This window comes from Taurulus bubalis (genome assembly GCF_910589615.1).
Source record: "Taurulus bubalis genome assembly, chromosome: 8".
Taxonomy (NCBI): domain Eukaryota; kingdom Metazoa; phylum Chordata; class Actinopteri; order Perciformes; family Cottidae; genus Taurulus; species Taurulus bubalis.
Window position 1 is genome coordinate 20,029,403 of NC_136596.1, and position 21,905 is coordinate 20,051,307.

At 39.3% G+C, this 21,905-nt stretch overlaps 3 protein-coding genes across 3 annotated transcripts; all 3 read right to left on the reverse strand.

Annotated features, from left to right (window-relative positions):
* Positions 1-729: 729 nt before the first annotated feature.
* Positions 730-5,578, reverse strand: vamp5 (vesicle-associated membrane protein 5). Its single transcript, XM_079222681.1, has 3 exons — positions 5,351-5,578; positions 2,860-3,003; positions 730-1,573 (listed from the first exon to the last, which is right to left on the reverse strand). The coding sequence occupies exons 1-3, from the start codon at positions 5,351-5,353 to the stop codon at positions 1,415-1,417; spliced, it is 306 nt and encodes a 101-aa protein (XP_079078807.1). The 5' UTR covers positions 5,354-5,578; the 3' UTR covers positions 730-1,414.
* Positions 5,579-8,868: 3,290 nt separating this feature from the next.
* LOC306740305 (vesicle-associated membrane protein 8-like) lies at positions 8,869-13,864 on the reverse strand. Its single transcript, XM_079222430.1, has 3 exons — positions 13,744-13,864; positions 11,683-11,847; positions 8,869-11,043 (listed from the first exon to the last, which is right to left on the reverse strand). Exons 1-3 carry the CDS (start codon positions 13,786-13,788, stop codon positions 10,858-10,860), a joined length of 396 nt encoding a protein of 131 aa, XP_079078556.1. The 5' UTR covers positions 13,789-13,864; the 3' UTR covers positions 8,869-10,857.
* A 539-nt stretch (positions 13,865-14,403) lies between these two features.
* Positions 14,404-21,386, reverse strand: LOC306739874 (vesicle-associated membrane protein 8-like). Its single transcript, XM_079221942.1, has 3 exons — positions 21,247-21,386; positions 18,287-18,448; positions 14,404-16,639 (listed from the first exon to the last, which is right to left on the reverse strand). Exons 1-3 carry the CDS (start codon positions 21,259-21,261, stop codon positions 16,454-16,456), a joined length of 363 nt encoding a protein of 120 aa, XP_079078068.1. The 5' UTR covers positions 21,262-21,386; the 3' UTR covers positions 14,404-16,453.
* Positions 21,387-21,905: the final 519 nt, after the last annotated feature.

A 21,905-nucleotide genomic window follows, 5' to 3' on the forward strand; every position in this document is an offset into this window, starting at 1 on the left:
TAACGCAATGAGCACCACAAATAGAACTAACTTCACCTCCATAATATTGGCGTGGAAGCAGAAATTTCGGAGGCAGTTATCTCAAAATATTGGACAAAGATATTTAAAATGATCTGCATCCAGATGCAATATGTATACATGTAAAATGTTGTTCTTTTTTTGTAATTTCAGCAAACTAGCTCTTTGATTTTGCTAGTTTGACCAAGACCTGTTAAATGTCTAGACTGAGTAAATGGTTACATAAGTTGACATAAGTCAACTATTTATACTCATTACACAATATTCCTTATATTCCCCTCCGTTTTGCACATTTATCTGAAGTAAAAACATTGACCAGCAGGGGTCACTGTTTATTCTGATATCATTTACTTCATCTGCAGATTAACTGAAATAAAATAGAAATCTAATAATGTACTATGTATTGGCAATACCGGGCTCACATTTTCTGTATCTATAAAGACCATTTAAAATAGTATGCTCTACATACAGATTCCATATGGATTATGACTACAGGTTCAATGAAACAACTCTATTAGTGGTTTGGCTATTAGTTTGTATCAACCCAATATTTGTACACAGGGTGTTAGATTTGATTCAAGAAAAAAACACACAATTGGTGTTCAAGTCATCAATCTGTTTTCTAAGAACATCTTACACAAGTCACACTGATGTAGAGAAACAGGTATCGGCAAGAGACCCTCAGAAATATATATATTAAATATAATAAATCTTAATTTCAGCATTTATTTTGTGTTTCCAACAAGTATCACAGCTCCACAAAACAAGTGAGTCCTGCATGCCTTTGAAAACATTTTAATGATACGGACGGCCTTTAATTTTTGACTGATGAGATTTCATGTGATGATACATCAGTTTATTCTTTCCAAGTTGAAGCTGTCGGAAAATGCATATATTCAATCAATCCTCTTCTGTCTTCTTGCACTCACTCTTGACTCTAATTATCGACTGAATCGTTGGTGAAAAGGATTCTGTCTTCAGTTCAGCGACCACTAATGGCAGTTGTGCTCTTAAATGGGAACAGCTATGTACAAACATACAAATACAAAAATAGCAGCCTGATAATGTTTGGTTAAAGATATTAGTAATTCATGGGGGAAGGAGAAGTTCTTAAATAGATCTAATTTTAAGATCTACGATCAGTGTGTTCTCCCATTGGGGGTCTTACAGAGACATTACCTTTGAAAAGTGAATTAAAAAAGCAGCAAAGCAGCCGAGCTATCATGGGTACCATATCAACTGAAGACTAATAATGAAGAGTGGGACCGATACTCCCATAAATATCTTTAAACACAAAATAACACAGATTGAGCAGTTCAGGCGAGATGCAAGAGTCCAACTAGTTTGCATTCCTCTTTTCACTTTGTCCCCTTCCTGTTCCTCACCAGCAGAGGAGCTACTCTCCTCGTGCGCTATCAACAATGGCATAGATTATAAGTCCGAGAATGATGAGTCCCACTATCACCCCGATGCCAATAAACACCAATTTCATCTTCTTGTTCTCCCATCTTTTCTTTTGCTTCACCTGGTTGGTGGTCTTTTTAAAAGCTTCACTCTGGAAAGAAAACACACACACAAAATAGAAGATGTTACATTACGTTGTTGTGTAAGTAAACTACTTTTAAATGTCTGATGATCTTAATGTCTTAAAAGCACACAAGCCCACATACAGGAGCGCCCACTCGTTACTTTATCAACTTTGCCAGCAACCTCACGTATCAATTCTGTCGTTCAGAGCAGACAGCTGTTGGTTATCGGAGCAGAGGGATGAATTGAAATGTATTGACATTATATATTTTTGCACGTAGGCGGGTCCATTAATGTGTACAGTTCCTTCCCATCCCCGGGGAAAAAGCCTCCCCTCAAGGTCAAAGTGTAATTCGAACACAGGAATTTAACCTTTTTTGTGCAAATCTGTGGAACGTTGAATGACATCATGCCCTAAATGTTGTTGATTTATTTAGCACATTGATTTAAAGAGTGGCGGAATAAAAAGTACATGCAGTGAAAAAAGTACATTTGAGACACTATATATAATATACCCAAGACACAACGTTAGCGTTTATATTTTGGAGTCACATTTCTGGCCACCAGATCAATGGATGTCTCTCTGTTGTTTGTTGACGGGCAGTTAAATACTGTGAGTCACAGCAGTGAGAGGGAACCAGGCTGCAAGCTGTAACACCAAAACAATGACCTGAAAGATGCTAAAACGCAGATGATGAGTCTCTGTGGGTTTGTAACACGAGTGACCCTCTTTCACGCCACACATAGTCATTTGATCCAATGTTAAAATATAAACAATGACTAGAGAAGCATTACGTTGCATCCCTATGAACTAAGAAACCCTTGTTATCACAAAGTGTTTTTTTAACTTAAATTTCAGTTGTCTGGCTGTTTGCTTTTTTAGTTCGGTCATGTAACACAGGCCAACGGGCAATGTGGGAACGATGTGACCCGCACGCCGACCCCCGGACGGACATGCGCCTCGTGGCATGTCCTGGACTCACTCTGTCGTACCCAGGGAGACCAGCTCGCTTCATTCATCTTAGGAAACAATAGGAAATACCTTTCTAAAAATAGCACCATAAAACACAATCAGGATGTAAATTGTACATTTGTTTTCCTCTCCAGCTCCACCTAAAGCGTATTTATAGACATCAATATGACATTTCCTAGTTTTAAATCCCTGGGCGCCAGAAAAGGGAGTCTGTGGGCCATTTGCTGCAGCCTTTCACCTTCTCCATACAACCCAGAGACTTCCACAGAGAACACTTAGGTAAAATAGTGTGATGTGATTGTTTACCACTTGGAAAACCTCTCTGCTCTCCCTCAGCTTACTTTTGCCAGCAGTTCATCAGCCCTATCCTCCAGTTCGCCCAGTTTGCCAGTTCTCTCATCAGCCTTGTTCATGTTTTCCAGCATGATGCCCTTCACCTCCTCCACGTCCTGGTGGGCCTGCTGCAGGCGGTTCCTCCCATTCTCCTGTTCGATCAACAAACACACAACATGATTAAAGAGCGATGATGACACAATGTGGATTCAGTCACTTCTAATATTTGACGACATAAAGCTTTGATGCCTTCATGGTGAGTTGATTTGGAAGGAATGTAATGAAATCTAATGTAGCAGCAATATTTGAGTCCTCCTGAGCTTTGTGCACCATGCCACCACCACCGCATGCATAAAGGCCAGTCTATTAGTCATTAGGAGCACTACTCAGCCAGTCAAACAGATGTTTATTGTCCTCTGTGGCTCTGAAGGGAGTTTTGTCTAATCCGAGAAAACAACCCCTGATGATGTCATCAGGCGTGGGTATTTACCCTTCAGGGAGAGTTTAAAAAAAAGATGCTATTGGTTGCATTATGGGAATTGTAGGATCCAGAGCTTTATAAATATAAGGGACTAAAAGTCAGGATACCTGCTGCTCTGATCTTTATATGTCTGTTGTGAGTGCTTCTTCTGTACTTTACCACAGCAACCAAGTGGTCAATAGCAGAGCTGAAGAAGGATAAAGTACAAGTATTGGGGGTTTTTTCTTCTTCAAATTAGTGCATCGGTTTTGTCATTTTGGTTTCAGCTATTTAAAAAAATATGAAGACGGATGCTGTAATTCCCTCATGTTTCTTGTGAGCAAAAAAATTAAAATGAAAAAGAGAAATCTTCCAGCATGTTGTCCAGAAAGGCAGCAAACTGATGTAGATCGGACGGGCTTTCTGTTTTATAAACATGTCAACAGTCATGCAGTGAAGTGGAGCAGAACAAGACATCCTGCAGTGTCATGCTTTTTCAAGGAGATTGAAGCAAGCACGACTAGATTAATCCATAACTGAAATAATTATTGTTAAAGCGTAAAATGGAATGTAGCTATTATTAAAACAACTTCCCCCAACGATGACACTTGAAGCTCAAGTAAAAAGAGGAGCATGTTATGAGAAATGAAACTAATAACACATTAAGGCAGGCTCCCCCAGATCATGAAAAACACATTACTGCAGCTGCTGTGTAACACTATCCTCCTGCATGTCTGCTCGAAGGGAAACGGCAGCAGCAACCAAGGCCCAAACAGCAACAAAAGGGGTAACGGCAGACTGATAAGAACCCTGGAGCAGGATATTTAGAGAGTAGTTTGACCTCAAAGCAGTTTATATCCTGACAGGTTTCTCCTTCACCTTTGCCCCCTGAGCCATGAGAGGAAGCCAGGATCTCAGAAGTTGACAGGAACAGGAAACCAACAGATAGAACAAAACAAATACACTCTCTGCATCTTGATTTGGTTCAAAGTCATTTCCTGTTCAAACCTACTGTACATGTACAAATGCACTGTTGGCTAAGAATAGTACACTTCAAATCAATGACTAATGGGAACTGATTAATGAATACCATGAAAGCCCAGTTGTCACATCCCAGGCCGACCAACTAGTAGTTGAACAATAGTATGTGTTTAAAATTCCGCCGTCCACGTCTTAACACAGGAAATGCTGCCCATTGCAGTTCCCCTCCTTGCTTCCTTCCTTCCTTCCCTCACTCCCTCCTGCCTGGATTAATGTACCTGGCATAATCCCGGGGAAACCACAGCCACATCAGGTTATAGCATATTCATGACAGTGTAGTACGGCCCTCCATCCTATTTGAACAGTGAACTGCTGTATTGTGAGTTTATGATATAATAATATTGTGTTGAGTTCATATTTAATGAGCGCATGAAAATATATGAAAGAGAGGCCCGAGAAGAGATACTCTTTTATATTTACATTAATTTGATTTGAGTAAATACATATATTTCACATCACTTTACTGCTGATGCCAATCCTAAATTCAATAGATTCAAGATGTTTAGATTTGTGAAATACTTTCGCTTGGAGGCTCCATGAAAGAAAGAAAATGCATATTAAATATGAAAGGGAGATTTCAAAATAATACAATAAATATAATAACAGAAATATTAGTCGCATCAAAAATATCTATCAGGGGAAAAAAACAACATACTTCAAATATCAACCTGAGTAGACTCACTTCATTAAATTAACTCACTACATATAAACACTGTTAACATGCTTTTATGTGTGCTTTTTGAATGCACATGCTTATTTGTTTTCCACTTAATTGTGTATATTCATTCTGTTAAGATTCAGCAAATGTATTAAAATAAATGAAAACAAGCATTTTGTTTCTTCTATTATTTTCTGGATAGATATTCGTCATTAAAAATAGGAGACATTACAGATTATGAGAGGTCACATGTTTAAATAAAGCGTTTTCCCAAAACAAAGTTCCCCGTCCTCGTATCGAACAAAGCGGGTGGACTCAGGCTTTATCGATGTTGACTTACCATTTCTGTCGCGTCTCTTGTTGTTTCTGTGTGAAAGCTGTCACCAGATCCAAAGCGCTCACAGTGCGACTCAAGCAAACTTTACAAACAGGAAACTCAGCATAGCCGCACGTAGCTTTAAACCTGCCTGACTTCTCCACCTTCTGTCCCGAAACAAGTGCAACGTTTCTTTTTAAATGTTCTTTTGTCTTTGCACTCTGTCGCTCAGCTTCACCTCGCCTGTGTTACTTTCACTTCTTCCGAGCTGCTTGCCCTCTGCCTGTTGAACTCTGTGCACGCTGAGCGATCTGACTGTGATGCGTTCACGGCCTTCCCGGAAAGTGTACAATTTCAAAAAGTGGTCACGTGATCGTCAAACTGACTCCGGACTTCTCCAGATTTGGCAATTTGTGGACCTCAAAGTCCTCAAAGTCATACCTTTACTCCATTACATTACGGGGGAAATATTGTATAAATGTTTACTCCATAACAATATTTAACAGCTGTAGTTACTAGTTATTTTTCAGATAAAGTTTATTTTTATTTTTTATGATATAATATACTGTATATAATGCTGCTCATGCGTCTGTACTGAGTTGGTATTGAAATGACCAGGGGCACATGAATGCAGCAGCTTTCAGACTCTTCAGTGGCATTCCCTTATCTCCTTAGCCATCAGGAAAACTAGTAAGAACTGCACAGCAGATGCATCATAAACATACTGATGTGCCTTCATCCTGGTGGTTGTCTGTTTCAGTGATAGTCTGGCAGCTTCCTACCCGTCCTCTCTTTACATCTTTGTCATGTCATGAACATTAGACTTGTCCATTTCTAGCAGGCCTTCAGACTTACTGCAGAACATTGTGTGCTGTTTGGTCGCTGAAGGGTGTTGCCCTCTTAAGGGTTGTGCAGGATTTTAAGAAGGTGACTGCTGGTCCACCCTTGTGAGAAATATGTGTAATGCTCATATAATATCCCCACAGGGACTTAGAGTCAGAGGCACCATAAAGTATATTTACCTTATTGTACTTTATAGTACTTTATGTCCTACTACAGAATTATGTCATATACTTGTTGACCTGTAGTTTTATTATCTGTCTGGTATCCTGAAACTGGAGTTCTTTTTTAATCAAAAACCAAACCATGGTGCAATAGACTCCTTCGTGGCTTAAAACTCGATACAGTCGACATGTGTTGGATCACATCAAGACACAAAGAGACCAAACGTCTTCGTGGATTTCCTGAAGCAGGACAGTTGGTCATCAGTGAAACTGCCCGACACTGAAAACTTCACAGGGTCTTAATACTGTGTGTGTGAGTGTGCTACATTTATGATGAGGAGCTGAAAGGCAGACAACCCAACTCTATTGAGTTTAACTGCATCACTTGCACGGGCAATTTAAATTCTCTCCAACAGTCTTCGATTCATTCAGACAGTGACAGTTATATGCAAAACAAACCCCCATAAGGCAGATCCCATTACGCCTCTGATTATTGAAGAGGTCCAAGTATAATTCAGAGATCAAGACATACTTAGATCATAAGAAGTTTCCGCATCATTGATTCATAACACCAGTTGGCACGGTGCTGTGCTACATTTCTTGTGTTTTGCATCAAAGGATCCAAAAAGAGGATGTAAACGAATAGAGGATCTGAAGCCGAAATTGAAAACAGTGGTGTGAAAGTAAAGAAATATCAGAACCAGGAAGTAGGGTAATTTGCACAAAGCTTGAAGCTCTATTTAGTTGAAAACATTGATTACCTGAAGCCATGAAGATAAATAATTGGCTGTAATAATTCTCTCAAAGGTCTGAAAGGTCTCAAAGGTCCATAAACTAAATGAAATCTTACCCAGAAATATATTCTTATTCACTTAAATCTTTGTACCACTTACTATTTTACAGATAATTGGTGGTACCTGAGTATATATACAAGTATGTGATGCTAAGGTGTAATATGATTTCCATTAAGATATTTAGTTTTAATTTGAATTAAAACACATATATGTATTACGGTATATGTATTATATAGTTGTATTATTGACAATCATCATACGGCTATATATCCTCACCGAAGCGTTTGCAGTGATCAGTCATCTACGTTATGACATTAAGTTGTTTTTATTAAGGGTAATACTATAAGCCTCTTTAATAGTAAACACTAAAGAGAAGACAGGTCCACGTGAATAAAGCATTAAGAGAAACACCATTTGTCAACACAGACCTAAGGAACCATGAATAAATAAAGCTAATCTAAAAAAGAGAGAGAGTTTTGAGAGGGCAAGCAGAAAACAGCTTTTCCTGAAACTGTTTCTATTTACTCTAACACGTTATCACCAAAACCAAAGCTGTGTTTACACAACTGTTTCAAAATCAGTGGACTCATTTTCTGTGGTGTGTCATCAGATGAAGCAACACTATCATCATGTATGGTACTCAATACAGTAACACTACATTATGGTACTCTAACTACTTATGACACCATTATGAGTAGTAATACTAAGTAATATCTATAATCTATAACATAATAGTGTAGTGTTGTACAGTATTGTATTATCGTCGTGTTTATACTTACTATAGTAGGTTTAATAGTACCTTAACAATATAGTATAGTATTCCATTCAATAGTATCGTGTATGTATGTGTGTATGTCATTTATGTGTAATTCATAGCATAACCTAGTGTGATAGTATAGTATAGTAATAGCATAATAAGATGATATGTTAATCAGGAAAACCTCATCTGAGAGCATTGATTCAGTTAACCTGCATCAGCCTCTAATAAACCTCAGATTAATGTTTTACTACCTAACGCATCATCACAGTGAACATATAAACATCATAATACATCTGAGATGTACTTTTTACAATGTTTCTATCAGAGGCAGCACGAGAGACTTAGTCAGGTCCGAGCTGCTGGGGTCAGAGACCCGACCAACAAAAGACTTCTTCAGGGAAAAGCTGCACAGAAACAAAGGCCATATTCAGCATGCCGATCACCCTCCCTTCATATCATTGTCTGGTACTCGTCAATGGATGGCAGGCTCACATCCGCATGACTACAACAGTCTGAATACATGCTGGTTTCCCATCAGCAGCAAATGGGCTTTATGTAGATCTGCTGTTTGTGTTTGTATAAGAGGCTGTTGTTACAAAACCTTGCCAGGCCTTTTGTAATGGAGATAAAAACCATAATATTTGAGTCACCACTTGTGGACAAAACAGCACATTCTTTCTGATGGGACACAGAAGTTTTGTGTTGTTGAGTCAACAGGCGAGGTGGGCCTGTTACGACATGTTCAACACTCCTTACTTAGTTGTCCATCTACAGAATGCTCGGGCTGAATACATTTTGGTTTAGGGGCATATTTCGGGTTTTTAAAATGTTTTTAAAATAAAATAAATAAATAACAGACTAGTCAGTTAATAGGCGTTAAAGTGTATTACATCCATATTTGAAACCAGATGTGTGAACATTGAAGACATTCTGGACAGAAGCCTCACCAGCTGGTTTGGAGTATAGCACCCTTTTTTCCTTTTTTTACTGCATACTTCACAGTACTCAAAATAATATAAACCACATTTGTTCTAATATTTGCAAAGTTAAATGTCCTTTTCAGTCAAATAATAACAGTATTTCGTTGTGTGTGCAATTGCTCTGTTGTATTTGTATTGCTCAAGCCTGTGAATACACTGAACCGAATCTAAAAGTGTGAGAGTGTGTCATATGAACTCTTCATGGTTTCAGAGAAGGCTGCAGGGATTCCCCTCACGTCTACTTCCTCCAGTCTCAAACTCTGTGTCCATCTTGTGGCAATTCAACAAACAGCTAAGGAGTCAAGGTAAACATTGTAATATGTATTACAAATCAGAGCACTGAAACCATTAAATTACATAAATCATTAAAAACAATCCTTGTGAATTCTGCTCATCAAACAAAATAGGGGAGAAAAATAAAAATCTTAAACATAGTGTGAAACCTGCTGCAGCTCGAGTCTGAACATGATCTTGGCCTCACACAGCATGGATTAGCTCAGTATGAGGGTGTGAACAGCGCCATGTAAAAAAAATAGTTATCTGTTTAAACAGAACATACAGCATTGGTCCATTTTCGATAGACCAAAATGAACCAATGCTCATTAACACATTGGTTGAATTATGTCGCAAATATACATAAAGGTCAGAATGTTGTTATTTGCACTTCATAATGGGGATCGCCCTCCATCAGGAGTGTGCAAACAGACCTGAGCCTTAAACAACTGAACCTGATGTTTATTGACACAAAGTATTAGAACCATAAATGTGAAGATCTGGCGTCTCCCAAGCGGTGCTTGTTTTTCTCTCGCTGACCTCTGCAGCCTCACAGCAGCTTCTCAGCAGCAGGAACTATATGAGGCAAAGGCTGCAATAGCTCTGCTGAAGATAAACTGGACACAAAGGTTATAAAATCCTCTGTCGGAACGATTTGACAGATATATAACAGAATTTAAATGGATGGCAGCTGATACATTTTTTCTAGATTATCCAATTTTGGGGGGATTATTGTGTTATGCACAGAATATGTTCAACACATATCTGTTTATAGCTGACCTTTTCATAACACATGGTCCCATGCATGTTTTTATTCATTATTTGTATTCTACTTAAAACATTACTCCAACAAAGTATTCAGTATTCTGTGTGTATTTGTATCTTCTCACACTCAAGTCCTGTCTAGATTACAGACTCCTTCAAACGCTTTACAGACATCTCTGCAGAATCTTAAACTTATTGCCTATAAGACAAAATATGCTTTATACTTCAATCTCTGTCATTCATACAGCTGGCATTTGAAGGATTACAATTTTGAAAATGAATATTTGGTAGTTATGAAGAGGACTGATATTGTTTACAATATTTAACTAAATAAAATAATACTGACAAATAACATTTTTATGGCGTTTTTTTCTTGGGACATTTTTGTCCTCTGAGCAACTTAAAGTGAGGCACAATGGTTAACTGTGCAAAAGTCTACGCAACTGTTTAAAAAAATGAATACATATTTTAGGGCCACTGAAATGCATGCATTTTCTGACCTATTTTTCGGCTTTTTTTCCACCCCCAGGACTATTTTTCAGACTTTTTTCTGACTATTTTTCTTTCTTTTCTTTCTTCTTACGGGTCACTCCACTGCGCACTTCATATTTAAACACTCATGCTACTTAACATACACTTTAACTTTAACTTAAACACACGTCATTTTAACATACACTTACATTAACGTTATCTGTTTGTCTGAGCACTTTATCTTATTCTTGATTTAAATATCGTTGCACTGTTGTTGTCGTTGACTGTTGATTGTTGTTTGTCTCGTCTAATGTTTCATGTCTATTGTATGCACCTTCCGCCTTGCAAAATTCCTCGTTTGTGTAAACATTCCTGGCAATAATGGGTTTCTGATTCTGATTGATTTATGAGTAATACTTAGCAAACTTTGCAATAGGAAAGTTGGTGTATTATTTAATCGTGTCTGTATGTACACTATGTGTGTTTATGGCTTGGTGGTAGGAGTGACTGCAGGAGGCACAGAGGCACCAATAGGCATGACTCCGGTGGCCAGCAGGATGATGACGAGGATGATGACGAGGACGATCACCGCAATGACCACGCCCAGCTTCGCGTTCTTCCACCAGTAGGTGCGAGACACTTTCCGGGACGTTTGCGTCAACTGCTGAGCCTGAGCAGGGAGGGAGACGAGACATTGAAGACACACATTGAAGTATTTCTGACACACTGATTCACTTTCCCCAAAGAAAACAGACCCCAAACTCATCAATGTGTCCCTGAAACTTCATTGGCTCACAAAACCTGAATCAAATGCCATTGATAACGATTTTGTACAGTAAGCATATCACGAGCAACAGAACAAAAAAATACACTAACATCAAAACCAAAGGCATATGTTGAAAGTGCAATGTGTAAGATCTGACCAGAATTTTAGTTTTAAACATAAAATAAATGAACATCATCATCAGAATGTGAAGAGCTTACAGTGCTGGTGTTATGTCAAAGATGTCTTTGTGTTGTTTTGCAGAGATATCTACTGACTGACCAGCCCATCATGTCTCCCAATACCATTTGTACCTCGACCGGCTTAAATGGAACAGTGCCATCATTAACATTATGAAATACACCTGTGCTTTTCCTGCTATGACTAAACTAAATGTGTGCCTGAGACAGATGGAGGTTGTGAGATTACTGACTGGTCGTACTGGTTTACCTGCTGATGACGACCACTGAATGCTATTGTTTAACCTCCCAACCCCATTCCACACATATCATAAGAAAAAGGATAAACAACCGCGGTAAGACTGACCCCTTTTTCCATTTCCATAGCCTTGTCGAGAAGTTTGGCCGCCTTTTCTTCTCGTTCTATCACTCGTCTGACGTTTTCCTTCATCTGCTCTGTGACTTCGCCTACCTGGTCCCTCAAGGCCTGCGTCTTGTCCTGTGGCGCTGGTTCTGCAACTCTTCCCGGCTCCTGGGATGGAGTATGAGAGAAGTTAACAGTTAACTGGTTAGTTAGTCAGTGGTATTACATGCAAGTTTAACTACAACTTTTTGTATTTCAAAATGTATTTTCCAAAGACTGCAACTTTTGTTGGTTCTGGATGGTAGTAGTTAAAACAAAATACAGTAGTAAAGACACATTTTAAGAAAAGTTTACCTTACGACAGTATTTACATTTTCTGTTACTCTGTACTTTGAAATCCAATACATTTCAGGGAGAAATACTGTATGTATAAAAATGTAAACATGACCTTTTTAAATTAAGGTGCACGTAAATCAATTCAAAGCTGGTTGCTGAAAACTTTAGCTGCAAACACTGTCAACAAATTACAACGTTAAATATTTTCATGTGAGATGCAGGCAGTTTAAGATGAAGAACCAAAAGCAGTTGCTAAGCAATAGAGCAGTTTCTGAAGTATCTACTGAAGTGTCAGAGTGGAAAGCTGATGAAAAATGTTGAGCTTAACACGTGAGTAGTTGAACCAAATGCTGAGGAGTAAAAGCTGAAAGTAGTAGTAGTGGGTTAAGCACTAAAAGCAGTCGAACTGTCAATTGACGTGAACGATAGTTGAAGTGCTTACATTTAAACTGTAGAATATATATATGAAGTCATTTGAAAGATAAAAATGAGTTGTGTCAGATGTTTAGACGCTGAAAGCAGGTGAATTAATGAATATGAAGGCATGACGCGGCTTAAAAAATGTTTCACGATTACACTAATTGCGTTATAATTCATCACTCTGTCATGGCTATTCTGCACAACGAGTACTGAGGAACTTACACTCATCTTTTATCTTTAAATCTAGCCTTTACACAAAGCAGTTACATTTATATGTATTAGACTATGCATCTTCTCTGTCTGATACCAAAGTCAATAAACATGCCACCACAATCTGAAGAAGAAATCAGATGATTATTCAGATTAGGTTTTTATTCTTCTGATTTTGGGATCCCTTGCTATACGGTGTGGAATGTCTTTTTTGGTTATTTTGTTTACACAAAATAACTTACAGATATCCTGAAACAGCACCTAAACAGTGGCTCAACGGCATTAAGTTAACTTTAAGGAATTGTATAAATTACATGTTGCCAAATACTATGTCTAGCTCCCTTAGCCTTATTTCAAATGTAGTAGGAACCTTTTTTCAGATGTCCTGTGTAGCAGCAGTAGCTTTCTGGCTAACAGAAGCTTCTTGTTATACTGTGTTTGTGCTACCTGGTTCCACAGTCCCAAACAGCACCGAAAAAGGACTTGAAAGCCAGAAAAGTCAAACAATGAACCCCAACATTATGGTAATTTATGACATTGATGACAAGAATTGTTGGACAATGTTTCTTCATCTTGTAAACCTTTCACACAGAGGGGTGACATTTCTGGGAATATAGTGTAAAATTGTAAGAATTGTGAACAATGATGTTGTGAATATTCTCAATACAAGCCTTCCACATCTCATCTGTGAATTAAGCCCCCAATTCCTTCTGCCAGTACTAAAAACTAGACTATAGGACCCTGGAAACTAGTGATTGTTAAAGGACATTTCTGGAGTAGTTTGACCTGTAAGCAGTTCTCCATTGTTCTCTGTCTCCTTTGCCCTCTGAGTCTTGAGACCAGGAATCTCAGAAGTTGACAAGAACCGAAAACCGACAGAACAATTCTAACTAAGTACATTTACTGACAATCTTTGAACCTTTCTCAATCATAATTAGTCATGGGAAATAAAAGACATTGCAGTTCACAGCAGCTAACGTGTCCTATCTTCCCACCATGTGGTACTTTGTCCACAGATCAGGGCATATTTTTTAAGAAGCATACTGCCAAAACAAATCTCCTCCGTTGCCAATAAAAATGTGCGGACTATTCACTTACCATGTCTGTCTCGTCTCTTGCTGTGTTTGTGCTAAGACATGTCATGGTCACATGTCATGGTTGCTTGAGCTTGAAAAACTGGTTGACTGGTGGCATCATCTTATTAGCAGGTGAATCTTTCTGCCCATCCTGTAAAATTAAACTGCCTTTCTCTCCAAAGCCGACGGTCCATTGGTTCACACTGAGGATCGACTCCTACCTGACCTGTCCCAAGAGGAACAAATGACATCATATTAAGGAAGTAATGATACCATTTAAAGAACTTTCAAGAGCAAATTAACTTCAGCGCACCAGCTCTTCTGCTTTCATGTCCATGAAACCTTAGTTGCCACACTAGCGGCCTGTCTCTGGCAGGCAAAGTCTGTCTGTCCTCTGGTCGGTTGGTTCACCACTTACTGTATATCCAGCCTGAAATATCTCAAGGCCTCACCTAAAACGAAGAAAAAAAAGAAAAAAAAAAAAAGAATGAAAATACCATGGTTGTTGGGGTTTTCTTTAACAAAAAAAAGAAATCTAATTCCCCCTCCAAAAAAAGGACAAAAATATAATTAGTAAAGGAATTTGGTTCTCTTTATTCATTTTTGGTTTAAAACAGTATTTCCTCTATCGCCACCTTGTGGCACTTCAACAAACAGGAAAGGACAGGACAACAGCTGAGGGAAAATACTATTTATTTCATATCAGACCATTGAAACGATTAAATGCCACAAAACATCAGAATAAGGCCACTGATAATTCTGTTAATCAAAACATTCACATACATCACAGGTCAGCAGAGCAGGATGCTTGTACTTCATCTGTTTGGGAATGTGTTGATTTCAAAATGACAAAAAGTTAAAGACCAGCTGCAGCCATGAACAGCAATGTGATCGTGTTCACACACGCAGCATTAAGCAGTTTAGAATGAGTGCATGAAAGAGAATTAGGGCCACTGCACCCCAGAGCCATGTTAAAAACACAACAGAGATCCTCATTTCTATACTTACTTCTAGAACATGATTACAGTAGAGTAATTGAACTGTACCATTTTATGATCAATCATTTTGAATTAACCATTTAAATAGAAATCCCATACAGCCTTCATTGGTTCATGTTTGATTAAAAAAATAGAACATAAAGCATTAAATAAATAGCCTCTAAAAGAACAGTTAACACATTAGTCAAAAGCTGACGCAAATATACAGAACGGTGAGACCATCTTGACTATTTACACTTCATTATGGTATCATTTTGACCTCTTTGAAGCTAAACTGGTACCGTAACAGCAGGTGAGACTTGTATTCTGAGACATTTTTCTAGTGGGAAGCTGTGACTGTGGGGGTCTATTGGTTGACATGAACTCAGCAGGGGGAGCCATGGAGGAGCTGTAAATGATCTCTCAGCTGGTTGGCTGGAGGAACCTGATCCCCTAAAAACTAGAAGTGTGGGAACAGAACTTTATCAAAGTACAAAAAGTAATGCACTTAAAACTGCAATATTTCTAGAGTTAAAGCCCACTTAGGAAACATGATCTGTTAAAAAGACAGACAATACTGCGGAGTACAAATCTACACTTTTGTGTGAGCTTCCCTTCTAAAAAGGACCACACATTTCTGTTGAGCAGAAAAACCCATAACTGAAAACGCTGTGTCGTTTTCAAACTTCAGATCCCATCATCGGTTACGTTTTATAGCCCAAACCAAACTCGGATGAACCATTAAAGATGCACTCCTGGACTCTGAGTCGTAGCCAGCGGTGACCCAGCTCACCGTTTTCAAACTCAACACAACTACTGATTTATACAGTTTGACTGTGTGCTATTACAAACACCCCCTCAAGCATGAACCCTCCACACAAATAAGGCGCCAATTACAATATTTCCTAAAGTAGGACCAAGTGTATACATTTTAAAAGAATTTCTCTCGATCACTATTTTTCTAGATTGTCTGACTACAAAGAAATTGGAAGCACTTTGAAAGGAATCAAGCCCACACAAGGTAACCTACATATCCAACACACAATTCAGCGTTTTATCAAATATAGAGTGACCTAAAATTGTTTAAAATTCGTCAGCAAAAACAACACGTTGCCGGATTTCCTTTAGAAACTGCATTTTTCATCTTTTAAACGATACAAACGGGCCCTTATAAAAGGTGCACATAAGTGATCACATTCAAGACCACAATAATGTCTTGTAAGAGACTTGAGAAATCCACATTCATCATTTCCTTGCACACACATTAAAGTAACACACATTAAAGTGACTTTATCTTTGACAGTTCACCACCAACGCAATAACCGTTGGTGGTGAAGCAGTTAAACAAAGAGGAGCTGGTATGTAGCATCCTTTGAGAACAGGGACTGAGCTTTTTGCTGCCGTCAGGTGAAGACCTCAGACCTTCCAGACACCCTTGTTTGATTTCCCACAAATTCAAGAGTGGCTACGCTGGAATTGTGTGTTTTTTTTTTAAAGGGTTTCAAAAACTACATGTCATTAAAGTTCCTTTGTCCTTGAATTCCAATACAAGCATGAAAGTAACCAGTAGAAACTAACTCGGAAAGAAGAAAAGATTTCACCAGACAGCAGTTATTTGCTCGAGTCTATATATTACTTTGCATACTGTGCAATAACAATGTTTTGTTGGTGATTGTATTTACATGATTTGTGTGTGTGTGTGTGTGTGTGTGTGTGTGTGTGTGTGTGTGTGTGTGTGTGTGTGTGTGTGTGTGTTTATGGCTTGGTGGTGGGATTGATTATAGGAGGCGTAGTGCCACCGACTGGGATGACTCCAGTGGCCAGCAGGACGATGATGAGGATGATGATGAGGACGACCACCACGATGACCACCACCAGCTTCACGTTCTTCCACCAGTAGGTGCGCGCCACTTTCTGAGACGTCTGCTTGAAGTGCTGCGCCTGAGCAGGGAGGGAGACGAGACAATCGATTGAAGCAACACATTGTGAATGTTTCGTTAAAGCCGATATGTGTGGGATTTCTTGTTTTGCTCCAACCAATGCTTTAGAAACAGGTAGTCTTAAAACTCTTCAATTGAGCATATATTTTGCAGCCAAATCAAATTGATAAAACAAACAAGATATCATTTAGAAATTAGTGATATTTTATTGCTTTAGGGGAGGTGAGCAGATATTGTTGCCTCTGGACAGAGCAAGGCTGGCTGTTTGCTTGTTACCACTTTTGTTACATTTTTTTCAGATTAGTTATTTAAAATGTCACCTTTATTTTGATAGCTGATAGTGTAGATAGAGAAACTGCGGAGAGAATGAGGGGTGTGACAGGCCACGGCAATACACTGGGTGTGTTGCGCCCTGTTGGAAGATGGCGTCCATATCTCAATCTAACCTACTAATGTTGGACTGTTCTCCAACCACTGGGAACAGGCGTCAATGAGCACAACACTTTGAAGTGCTGAAAATAATCTATACTTTGGGAATTGATTAAGAGATCCAGAACCAAACTAACACTTAAGCCGGGCTCAGACTAGAGGAGTTGTGGGCCAATTTAGAAATCCTCGGCCGATACCGATGTTCGGCCCAGATTATCTGCTAATGTGAAGGGTTTAACGATTCTTAGCCTGCACCAATATTCATTGAAATGTATGTTTTTCTCTGCCAAAGTATGTAGTAGGTAACCAAAACTCTATTCATTACTAATACACACATAACCTAACATCAGCTTCTTTGTGTGTGGCTGAAGAGGGTTGGTCTCTGCTTCCAACTCCTCCTTTATACAAGACATACTGGAGACACCTCCATCATGTGTCATTGATAATGGTCATTCCTGGGATTGTGCATGCTGGTTCACTTACATGGATTTCTGGCACAGCTAAATGAAACAATGCCATAATTAATGTTATTATTAAATACAGCTGTGCTTTTTACGGCTGTGAGAAAGGTCAGTTGTGGGAGACAGCAGGAGGTTGTACATTTTGTACAGGTGCTTTAATTCCATGAGAAACAACATCTCCTGGACTTTACACAAATTACAGGTTGTGTAGGTGTACAGGCAGTGGTCACTTCCTTTCCTCCGATGAGCAGGAAGCCTTTTTTCATAGAAGACATGTCACATAGTTACTTTAAGGTATACTATGTAGCAGTGTCAGTTTCTGCTTGTTAACACACATAAAAACAAAGCAATGCAACAACCCTTTATCTGTCAAATATCTGCTTTGCATCATAGACACTAAAGGATGCATTGTTATTATACGCTAGGGGCGTGACAGTCGCAATACTTGACAACCTGGGAATGGATAATGGCTGATTAGTACGGCTTCCTGAGACACATTGATGGAACTGAGCCATTGTTAATGTTATCAGTTCAGTTTAGGTTATAGCGAGAAGAAATCCACACTCAGTCAGGTTCATGTGTGTTCTGTCCTGAATCTGACTTGTTATACTGGTTGGCCTGATCATTATCCCTGAAGTCATTGCGTACCAACCTTTTTGTTTACAAATTCACAGCACACCGAGGACGCATTGGTGCCTATGTCAACCCACTTTCTCACAGACCAAAAGTGAAGGATAAACTCATGTGGTAAGACTCACCCCTGCTTGCAGGTCCTCTGACTTGCCCATTAGGTCATCCAGTCTCTCTCCTCGGGCCAGAATCCGGTCCACATTCTGCGTCATGATGTCTTTCACTCCATCCACCTGATCCTTCAAGGTCTGCACCTTGTCCTTTGGCTCTTCCGCTTCTCCTCCCTGCTCCTGGGATCGGACGGAAAAAAGGTTAAAGAAAATGAGTTGAGGAACAAAGTATTACACATGTGAGCTGCGATACATGTCCAAACTGTATCTTGTAGTTTCAAGAGTGTCGCATTGCAAAATAAGTTCTGGATAATGGTCAGTTCCTTTCACTGGTTGCAAAAAAAACAACAACACTATATGGTGACAGCCCGGCTCAAAGATGACATCACAACGACTACATCCAGTTCTTATCTACAGTCTGCCTGTATAACGTCTTTGGATTAGTTTGTCTGCTCCTTGACATCATGTGACTCAAGGGTTCCATTGTATACACTGCCTCTAGGTCACACAATCCTAACATATAAATTAATGAAATCAAAGTGACTAGCCGTTTAAATTCGTTCTCTAGACACATTTTTAACTACAAAAGGCCTTGAAGATTCTATTATTCATTTCCTCCCATTTCTTAGTGACTGGGTTCATCTGCCCGACGCCAGCGCAAGTCAATAAAGAGTCAGACTTTAAAAAGGAACACAAATTATTCTATATCCGTCTTGTATTGTCAGACAACAATGTGCATGATGACAAATGGTGGTGGCTCCGAGAGTCCTTTCAGTCCCTCGTGCTGCTGCACATGACAGCACAGCCGGCCGGCATTCAAACCAGGGATCCCACATTTTTGGAAATGCCCGCCACAGCACTCACCATAAAGATAACCTGTAATCTTACACAGTCATGGGTGTAATTTCAACACAAATGTTACATGCAGTGGTGTGTGTTTGATGTGCCGTAAGTCCCATGAGCCAGCATCAGACTGTAAACAAAACGGTCTCTAGGAAACGGAGCAGGTTTTGCTGCGTCATCTGCTGGCAACCTCCTCTCTGGTTATCTTATCCATATTCCTTTCTTCCCGCTGCCCAGTGTTCCTTCTTTAATTCTTTTATGAATTAAAAAAAGAAGCTATTTCATTGTCTTTTGCTTCATTATTTCTCATCTCTCATTGCTCTCCTCTTTATTCTCCTCCACTCTTTCCTCTGGATCCGTCTCAAAACAACAGTTTTACAGACGTGCTGGTGTGTGATGTGCTGGTTTTGATCGTGCACATTTTGGGTTGTTGATTTTGTGTTTCATTTAAGATATTTTTCTTTTCGTCCCCGTTTTATCATATATTTTAGCATTCTTTTTAGATGCCCTGCTGTGCGTCCTGTTTTTCTTTTTAACATGTTTCTGCCACAGAGACCTCTCTCTCTCTCTCTCTCTCTCTTTCCCAGTGCTCGTAGTTCAGGAAGGCCCACTGCATGGCTGACAGGTATCAAGTTTCTCAGGAAGAAACATTCCCAGAACAAGACATTCAAGCAATGACGGCTGCAGTAATGTCCTACTCAAATATTTAAACAGTTGTAAACCTCGTGGAGGAAAACAGAAATGAGTTCCTCTGTTGTGCATAGCAAGTGCCTTCAGTCTTCCAATAAAACTTGACAACTCAAACAAAAGCTTGACGATAAGGCACCTTTTAATAATTACTTCTCGGAGGCATCCGGAAGAAGGATGTCATACAGAAGAAAAGGACTCTCAAAAATGTGAATGGAATAAATCTAAATATTTCCTGTTAAAACGTTTGACTGCGGATGTAAATACAAAGGATGGATTTCATTCGCTTTGGTAGGCCACATTAAATCCTCACTGCTCACTTCCTAATCTAGTCAAATGTGGAACAACGGGAATCTGTATGGGCAGCTAGATTTTCCTTTTATCAAAGCACCCTCACAAATGCTGACGTAAAACCGACACTAATACATGCTGCAGGCTCTGGGAAAACACTGCTGGTTTATCTCTTTCCCTCAGCATAGCTGAGTCAGTGCACCAGCGGCTTGAGTCCAAATGTTTAGGCTTTTTCAAAAAGGGAGGGAATGCAATGTTTCAATGTTTCCAACTGCTTAGAGCAGAGCCTCCATGAGCCCAACACAGGCCTTCTGATTGATGGCTGTCTGAAGTTTAGAAAACGTTTCACAGAGCTGTCAATAGCCCAACAGGGACATAACGCGGAAGGAACTATTTCTTCATGGATTAAAAAAGAAGTAACAACACCACCTTAAAGTCAACCTTAAATGTACTGTTTGAAGGTCCTGGGAGTCTTCCGACATCCTTGAGGCCTGACAGGTGAAGCTAATTAAAACGTGTAAAGCCAAATTAAACTAAATCAGCTGTTTCCATCTACCTTGACATAGTTTAGCGTTAAGGTATTTACCTTGAGGTTTAAAAAGGTACAAAGAATGTTTGAATTAATTTCATAATAATATCAGCGAAGCAAGACTTACAACTAGGTGTCTGCGTTAATACTAAACATGAGCCCAATAACGCCACTAGCTGAACATGGCTAACTCCGTGAGCTCGAGATGAAATATATAGAGAGCAGTTGTGAAATATATGCGGAAAACTAACGTTTGGTCGTTTTAGGAAGACGGAAATAAATAACTGCCAATGTTTAATAGCGGATGAAAGTTTTAATGTGAAGCGTCACCGACGCCAACATTAGTTTATCTCCACGAACACCTTCGTTAATTCCTCTCGTGACTCTTTCTCTTTCTTTCTGCAGCGACTGCAGTAATTAGGCCATTTTGTTCGCTTTTTCCGAGACTTCTTTCTCACCAGCGAAAAGTTAACGCGCTCATTCACCTGAGCATCGTGAAGACTTGGTGCAACAAAAGCCCATTTATTTTATCCGGAAATACACTTGTTGCATCTCGTGTCTGGCGTTAAGCACGGCGACGGCTTTCTACACAACAAAACACACACAAGCTCCAACTATTATCTCTTACCGGATCAAAGTCCATCTTGTTGGAGACTATTCCCTCGGACCACAACCCGGTGGATCAACTTTCTTGACGCTGTTATTTAAAAACCCTTCGGGTATATTTGAGGTAGGTGCTCCAACACAGCGAGTACGTTTCCTCCTCCGTTTAACTTCCTGGTTGTTGATTTATTTTCCTTCGAACTGAATTCCTCCGCTTTGAGAGTCAAGTGGCTCCTTCCACAACCGGTGTTTCCTCGACCGTGTTTCTCAAAATAAAACACTTGGCTAGCTTATTTTTATGAAGAACTTAGCAGTGTTAAGACTTTTAAGAACCATAGTTGTAAGTTGTTGAACCATATTCAACCGTGATATAAAAATATACTGAAAACATGCAGCGACAAATACATTTGAACAAATATTGGCTTGAATTTGTGATTTGAAGAGTGCCGTCGATTTAGCAGGAAAACGGGTTTTAATTTGATCTTATACATTTATTTAATCATTATTTTAGTTAATAGTATTTGTATTGACCTCATGCATTTTGTTACCAAGTTGCACTATGCCAAGTGTTTGCTTTTATTTTGAAGGCCCTGTTGTGCAACCCATGTGTGCAACAACAACAACTTGATGTGGATCGCCACACTTTATAATCAGGATGGCTTCAAGGTGTTCATTCATGGTGAT

Excerpts from the sequence above, each read along its gene's own strand:
- vamp5 (XM_079222681.1), bottom strand. Across the intron at positions 1,574-2,859 it reads CTGATGAACTGCTGGCAAAA|AGTGAAGCTTTTAAAAAGAC; the intron begins GTAAGCTGAGGG and ends TTTTCTTTCCAG.
- LOC306740305 (XM_079222430.1), bottom strand. The coding sequence starts at position 13,788 with ATGACATGTCTTAGCACAAACACAGCAAGAGACGAGACAGACATG. Across the intron at positions 11,848-13,743 it reads CAAGAGACGAGACAGACATG|GAGCCGGGAAGAGTTGCAGA; the intron begins GTAAGTGAATAG and ends ACTCCATCCCAG. Across the intron at positions 11,044-11,682 it reads CTATGGAAATGGAAAAAGGG|GCTCAGCAGTTGACGCAAAC; the intron begins GTCAGTCTTACC and ends CTCCCTGCTCAG.
- LOC306739874 (XM_079221942.1), bottom strand. Across the intron at positions 16,640-18,286 it reads CAGAGGACCTGCAAGCAGGG|GCGCAGCACTTCAAGCAGAC; the intron begins GTGAGTCTTACC and ends CTCCCTGCTCAG.